We start from the raw sequence: 7,712 nt of genomic DNA, 5'->3' as shown, positions 1-7,712 counted from the left end.
TGTGTCTGGGTGTGTGTGGTGTTTCCAGGAGAACTATGTGCGATGTGTCTGGGTGTGTGTGAGGTTTCCAGGAGAACTATGCGCGATGTGTCTGGGTGTGTGTGACGTTTCCGGGATAACAGAGCTAATGGTGTGAGCAGTGAGCTCTTTTCGGCACGTGGTCGCGACACTGTGGATGTGCTGGACCCAGGAAGTGCAGATGCGGCAGCTTCAGGCCGCACGCCCTGCCCCCGTGCCTCCACAACCAGACTCCTAGCTCTGTCCTACCTCAGCCAGCAGGAGGAAACAGTGGGCTCGGTAACCTCATCTGCCCGTTAAAGCCACATGGTTTTAGCGTGCGTAGTGAGCAGGAGACCCGTGAGAAGTGAGCACGCTTTCATCTGGGCCCACGTTCATGGCTCCATTCTCGCTCTCTGATGCCAGGTGAGTCGCTCTGCCTGTCTGATGACGACACAGCTGATCTGTAAGTTGCTGCGGTCCAGGGAGGCGGCGGCGGCTGTGGACGTCAGGACGTGGCCCCTCATCCTGGACACAGGTCAGTGCTTTGGCTGGAGAAGGTGGTTTGCTCACGGCCTTGTTCAGGCCGGACCTGCTGATAGCCGTGTTCCTCTCCAGATGATTTGCCAAAGAAGCGGCCTGCCCAGATCTGCAAACCTTGCAACCCAGACACCCTCGCATATCTCGACTTCAGCGTGTCCACAACTGGGATGCTAGCTGGCGTAAAGGTGAGTGGGGCGGCTGCAGGAGGTGGCCGTGGAGGTGACTGTGGAGCGTGCTGGAGGTGGCAGGCCGTGTGCTGGCTCTCAGCACCTCTCGTGTAGTCAGACTCTGAGATGTGGAGAGAGGTATACGTACGTGTTTCATTCACAGTATGACACGTATGACCATTTCCATCATTAACCAGGCTGACTGATTCTGTGCAAATGTCCCAAGTATGTTTTTATGTGAACACGGTCTCAGTAGCCAACAGTGGAACACTGCGAATGTTTTTCTCTCTTGCTGGTTCTCAAATCCAAATGCTCTGTGATACATCTCTGCACACTGCACTTTCTAGCATTTTAACCTGGGCTCTATTAGGAATCATCATGACCCTCTCAGCTCAGACGCCGCCCTCGTCGAGGTGCCCTGCAAACCCCGCCCCCCGCCGCCCTTGGGGACTTTGCAGCCTTGTGCACCCTCTGCCCCCATCTGTGGGTCTGACGGGTGAGCTGGCTTTGCCTCGCACAGTTCTCACGCTCCATCCACCTCTTAGTAGAACTGAGGTGGAATACCAAAATAGCTACAATATGAAATAAAATAATTTTTCCAAAGCTTTTAAAAAGAAATGTTTTCAGATGAAGGTGATTGACTTACTGCAGTCTGAAGTTAGCTGTGACCCTCCCACTGTCAGAGCCAAAAAAGAAGCACCTGCTTCCAATCACACCATTTTCGTGTCCCGCTTACAGTCTCAGCGTCTCACGTAGAGTAGATCATCAGAACTTTCTTGGCTGCTTTTCTTTAACTGGTGTCGATTCCTGTTTCTCTGCTGAAGTCCCGCGAAGGCCCCGCTGGCTTTGTGACCCACGGCTAGGGTGTTGGGAGCACCCTCTCTTACACTCCACACGCGGTTGTCCATGCCCTCGTCTCTGAATCCACATTGGATCCTGAGGGCAGAGCTGTGTCTTACTCTGAAGTTCATCTCCAGCGCTTAACACAGTGCCTGATCACAAGCTCTCGGTATTTAGTATTTGCTAAGCTGAAGAACTCAATTCTCCACCTAGAAATACTGCTTTGCACAGAGCAGCTGTTCAGGGCAGGCTTGCTCTAGTCGCTGGTCTGAGTGGGTGGGTAATTTTAGGAGGCAGGATTTGACTAACTCCTAATCCAGGGAGGCAGGAGTCTGGATGGATGTTTCATAAATTCAGTCTCATTTCTCCTTTCAACAAAAATTTGCCTTAAAAGCAAGCTAAAAAGAATTATTTACATTTTACATTACATAATAATTCTTCTTTCCTCTGTATGAATATAGTAAAACAGTTATGAAGCCTTCTCCCGGGCAGAACTTCCAATAGTGATGGAATGTTTTACAGTGGGAGGACTCCCACCCCCAAGTTCTCTCACCTCTTGCTGGAGTGATGAATGAATGATGGGGAGCCAGGCGTTTGGATTCCCCCAGTTATTACAAGGCTCTGTGCTGGTCCCTTTACAGTTTAGCTCTGGTGACATTCTACTTCAGATCAACTTGTGACATGTTTTTTGTTTGTTTGTTTGAGATGGAGTCTTGCTCTGTCACCCAGGCTGGAGTGCAGTGGCGCAATCTCAGCTCACTGTAACCTCCGCCCTCCTGGTTCAAGCGATTCTCCTGAGTAGCTGGGACTACAGGCACGCACCACCACCCCTAGCTAATTTTTTGTATGTTTAGTAGAGATGGGGTTTCACTGTGTTAGCCAGGATGTTCTTGATCTCCTGACCTTGTGATCTGCCCGCCTCGGCCTCCCAAAGTGCTGGGATCGCAGGCATGAGCCACCTCACCCAGCCGTGACGTGTTTTAAAACCGCAAAAATCAGACCATTTTGTATGCTGCTTTGACTTCCTTTTTCCTCTGAGGTTTGTTGGGCTAGAAAGCTTCTGTGAGAAAATGGATCTTATTAATATATTTTATTGTATTTCAAAATAATTGACATTACACACGGACTGTAGGGGACTATTACAGGGATTAGGGAAGAGGAAGATGCGGAAGCTCTTCACTGTCTGGTCATGATGGGGTGATTGGATTTTGGCCACCATCTCCATGCAGGATGGCGGAAGATGGTGAAGGGCATTGGAGTGTAGGAGGACCTGGGCTCTAACTCCAGCTCTAACTTACGTCACAGGCAGCAAAATCTTTAGCTTCTGTGAGCCTTCACTTTCTGATCATTAAGATGAGTGAGCTACCCAGCAGGTCTTGCTGGCCACGTGCTGCACAGCAGAGGCTACGTCCAGCCGTGGAGACAGCCGTGAATGAGGCAGAGCCTCAACCAGTGGAGGAATGCGCCGTGGTGCCGCCTCTACCTGTGGGACGGTGTGTTAGAGAGTGGATCACACGAGAACCCCTTCCTGCATGACTTGCTGTTCAAACGCACTATTTCAATAGCTAGAGTTGCTAGGTCCTGGAGGACCAGCAGTTCTGAGTGAGGTTTACTCATTGAAAATGAGAACTCCAGTGAAAATATCAGCCACACACATTCCCCAGACACAACATAGCCCAGCTTGGTGACAGTCATCGCCAGTCCTAAAAACAGCTTTGGGCCTTTGGGGCCAGGTATCGTGCATTTGTTGTTTTTTGGGTTTTGTTCTCTAAAATTTATTGAAGAGACAGGGTCTCACTCTGTTGTCGAGGCTGGAGTGCAGCGGTAATCATAGCTCACTGCAGCCTGGAACTCCTGGGCTCAAGTGACCATCCCACCTTGGCCTCCTGAAGTGTTTTGATTACAGGTATGAGCCACTGCACCAGGCCAGCATACATTTCATGTGGCCTTATTGTCTTAAAGATGTCTTTGGGTGTCAGGCCCCATGCATTTAATGTGGCTTTATTGTCTTGTAGGTATCCTTGGGTATGAAGTCCCATGCATTCAGTGCAGCCCTGTTTTCCCCCCAGGTGTCTCAGGGTGTCGGGTCTGATGCATTTAACACAGCCTTGTGTTCAGTGCAGCCCTGTTTTCCCCCGGGTGTCTCAGGGTGTCGGGTCCGATGCATTTAACACAGCCTTGTATTTTGCAGATGTCTCACGCAGCCACCAGTGCCTTCTGCCGTTCCATTAAGCTGCAGTGTGAACTTTACCCCTCTAGAGAAGTGGCCATCTGCCTGGACCCTTACTGTGGACTGGGATTTGTCCTCTGGTGCCTCTGCAGGTAAGATTCCTCTCTATATCTTTACATTAAGAAAAAATCACGCACCTTCCTCTCCAGACCTTAGACCCAGCCAGGCAGCCTAAGCACTGCCCCCACACCCCCACCCCTGCCAGAGGAGGCCTGGGGCTGACCCCTGTCCCTCTACCTCTCCTGGTGGACTTGGCTGTCGGGGACAGAGCAGCGCCTGGGGTGACTGACTTTCTGCAGCAGGGGAGGAACGTTTTGGAGAGCCGTCTGTTGCGGACCTTTATTTCTGACAATCAGAAGACTCCCAGGCTCCAGGCTTGGTTCTGACGCCTGTAAAACCCGGCCATGGTGCTGGGCCAGCAGGCATTGCAGGCTCTCACCTCCCTCAGGCTTCACCCCAGCTGTTACTGCGGGGCTTAGGCCGGGCAAGCCCAGAGGTGAGTCCACGAGGGCTGAGTGTTCCCTGGGGTGTGGCACTCTACCCAGCAGCCGGCTCGGAGCCTGGCTCACAGCAGGTGCTCAGCAAGTGTTTGTGGGATGAATGAAGGACCAGAAAAACACATGGATGTTTCTTGGCTTTTTTGTCTGATTATACGTACATATTCATTGTAGAAATTACAGAAAATATAAAGAAGAAAATAAAGCCATCAACAATCATACCACCTGATAAAGGGTGTTAGCAGTAAATATCCACTCTTAGCGTTGGGCATATAGTTTTTCCATTTTCTACTGGAGCATCTTCAAACACGTAAGCATAGGGCATGTCCAGTGATAAACACCCGTGACCATCATCCAGCTTCACGTGTCCGCATTTTAGCAGTTTTGTATTATCCGCTTGCTTCCCCCCTTGTTTTAAAATGGGTATTTTAAAGCTAACACAAACATAAAAATAATTTCACTCATAAATCTTCTTTACACGTATTATTTTATGAATAAATATACATTAATATATTTATAAAACTGAGATGCTACAGTATGAAATTGGTTATGATTTTCTCAAAATTTATAGTGGATTTTTCTTTAAAATTTTTTTTTTTTTGAGACAGTCTCGCTCTGTCACCCAGGCTGAAGTACAGTGCCAGTCTCAGCTCACTGCAACCTCTGCCTCCTGGGTTCCAGCAATTCTCATGTCTCAGCCTCCCGAGTAGCTGGGATTACAGTCGCCCGCCACCACACCCTGCTAATTTTTGTATTTTTAGTAGAGACAGGGTTTCACCATGTTGGCCAGGCTGGTCTTGAACTCCTGACCTCAAGTGATCCACTCACCTCGCCTTCGTGTGCCACCGTATCCAGTCAGATTTTTTTCTCCTGTCAACACTCTTCTGGAACAAATATTTTTAATGTATTACTAATATTTAATAGTATTAAGTTGGATTAAGATGTAATCCTGTATTTTTGAAAAATACCGATATTCTAATTAGGACAATTCAGCTTTTTGAGAAGGCAGATAAAACTGAATAAATGAAATATTTAATGATTTTTGTCTCAATCCAAAATGCAATAACATTGTGAGTAAATGTTTTTTTCTTGGGAAATCGCTCAGAACGTGGCCTTAGGTATATGTGCCAAGCTGAAGGGCAGAGGCCTGTTCTGAACAACTGCCCTTGTAGGGTGACCGTATTTCATTTGGCAAAGTATACCAGTAAAACTGAAGCCAGCCGATGGAAGCCTCCTGCCTGCAGGCTTACCGAGCCTGGCTCCCCGTGGAAACCAGAGAGAGAAGGTGTTTGTGGCAGGGAAAGTAAGTTCTCGATGTGAACCCACAATAACAATAGACTCTTTAAGGGTTTGTCCAGCTTACGATGAACTTTAACAAGCATCTTTCCTGCAAAATATTAATAACTCAGAAGTCACAAGATCACGGTATTCTGTTGATTGCCCTTGCAACAGTAAAAATAAATATAGCCATAAACCTTTCCATTAAAAAAAAATTCTCTATAGAAACACATCCCAATGGACTTGCTTTAAAAAACAAAAAAAGCACTTGGGTCCTAGATGCACAATGACTAATACCATAGTTAAAAATAATAATGACTTCCCTTTCCCATGCAGTTCAGCAGGTCTGGGAAGAGAATCAGGCAGAAGAGGCCCTGGGGGTGTAAAGTTTGAGGAGGCCCCATCCTCAGGCTGTGCCCCTAAGAGTGTAGCAGGGTGGGGAGGGCGTCTTGGCGAGGGCAGCCGCGCAGGGTGCCCAAGCCCATGTCGGGGGAAGGGAGTCCACAGAGGGGTGTCCTGGCGTGGGCTGTGGGAGCCAGGCAGGCTGCAGTGTGGGGGAGTCAGAGCTTGTTCTGAGAATCGGCAGCAGCAGAGGGAGATCGGCTTCGTGTGGGGGATTAGAAATCAGTGCGGCCAGGCGTCACTCAGTCAGGGGGGTATGTTCCAAATGGGCGATTTCGTTGTGTAAACATCGAGTTTGCTCACACAGACCTGGCTGGTACAGCCTGACACACCCAGTCCGCAGTCCTGTGCAGCGTGTTAGTGCACTGAATGCTGTGGGCAGTGGTAACACAGTGGTGAGTGTTCGTGTGTCTGGACATATTTAATGGTAAGTGTTCGTGTATCTAGACGTATTTAAACACAGAAAAGGTACAGTAAAAAGATGGTATAGAAGGGGAAAAAAAAACAGCTGTGTAGGACATTTCCCATGACTGGAGCTGGCAGGAGTGGAGGTTGCCCAGGTGAGTCAGTGACTTGGTGAGTAAGTGGCACCTGAACGTGAGGTCAGGACACGGCTGCACACTGCTGTGGCTTCGGTAAATACCAGACACTTTGGCTGCACCAAGTTTGTCAAAAATATTTTTGGTTCTTCAATAATAAATTAACCTTAACTTACTGTAACTTTTTAACTTTAGCAACATTTTAATTTTTAAAAATTTTTGACTCATCTATAAAAACACTTAGCTTAAAACACAAACACATTATACAACTATACAAAAATAATTTATCTCCTTTATAAGCTCCTTTCTATTAAATTTTTAAAAACGTTTGAAGCTTTTGTTAAAAACTAATAACATACACGCACACCCATCAGCCTAGGCCTCCACAACACACACGCATGCACACACATACACACACAGCTTCCTAGGCCCCTATAACACACACACACACACACACACACACACATCAGCCTAGGCCTCCACAACACACACACACACACACACACACACACACACACATCAGCCACACACACACCCACACACACACACACACACACACACAGAGCTGCCTAGGCCTCCACAGGGCCAGGGTGTTCAGTGTCACTGTCTTCCTCTCCACCTCTTGTCACACTGGAGGGCCTTCAGGGACAATACGTGCACGGAGCCATCACCTCCTAGGATAACAATACCTTCTCCTGGAAGACCCTCCTGAAGGACCCACCGAGGCTGTTTTACAATTTACTTTCTTTTTTATAAGTAGGAGGATGCTGTAAAATAACAAAGTACGGTAAATGTATAAACCAGTAACACAGTCGTTTGTCATCATGGTGAAGTATTAGGTTGTGTACATAATTGTATGTGCTCATCAAAAACCTAACCCACTGTGCCCAAGTAGGCTTCGTCTCCAAGGTGCAAGGTTGTATCATACACAAATCAAAAAATGTGATTCATCGTGTAAACAGAACTGAAGACGTGATTGTATGTGCTGTGCTTTTATATGACTGCAGCACAGGCTTGTTTAGACCAGTTACCACCACCAATGCAGGTAATGTGGTGTGCTGCAACATCTCTGGGCAGTAGAAATTTTTCAGCTTCATTATAGTCTCATGAGACCACCGTCGTACATGGACTCATCCTTGACCAAAGCATTGCTATCCTGGGACCTCAGGCATGCTAATTTTTAAATTTTTTGTAGAGATGGGGTCTTGCCATGTTGCCC

At 47.8% G+C, this 7,712-nt stretch overlaps 1 protein-coding gene across 1 annotated transcript; it reads left to right on the top strand.

Annotated features, from left to right (window-relative positions):
• The first annotated feature begins 351 nt into the window (after positions 1–351).
• LOC116465040 (disco-interacting protein 2 homolog C-like) lies at positions 352–3,995 on the top strand. The gene is made up of 3 exons (XM_032148253.2): positions 352–535; positions 616–725; positions 3,739–3,995. The coding sequence occupies exons 1-3, from the start codon at positions 445–447 to the stop codon at positions 3,871–3,873; spliced, it is 336 nt and encodes a 111-aa protein (XP_032004144.1). The 5' UTR covers positions 352–444; the 3' UTR covers positions 3,874–3,995.
• Positions 3,996–7,712: the final 3,717 nt, after the last annotated feature.

Source organism: Hylobates moloch, unplaced genomic scaffold, assembly GCF_009828535.3.
Source record: "Hylobates moloch isolate HMO894 unplaced genomic scaffold, HMol_V3 SCAFFOLD_2740, whole genome shotgun sequence".
Lineage (NCBI taxonomy): Eukaryota > Metazoa > Chordata > Mammalia > Primates > Hylobatidae > Hylobates > Hylobates moloch.
This window is presented reverse-complemented; position numbering and strand designations above follow the sequence as displayed.

Excerpts from the sequence above, each read along its gene's own strand:
- LOC116465040 (XM_032148253.2), top strand. The coding sequence starts at position 445 with ATGACGACACAGCTGATCTGTAAGTTGCTGCGGTCCAGGGAGGCGGCG. Across the intron at positions 536-615 it reads GCCCCTCATCCTGGACACAG|ATGATTTGCCAAAGAAGCGG; the intron begins GTCAGTGCTTTG and ends GTTCCTCTCCAG. Across the intron at positions 726-3,738 it reads GGATGCTAGCTGGCGTAAAG|ATGTCTCACGCAGCCACCAG; the intron begins GTGAGTGGGGCG and ends TGTATTTTGCAG.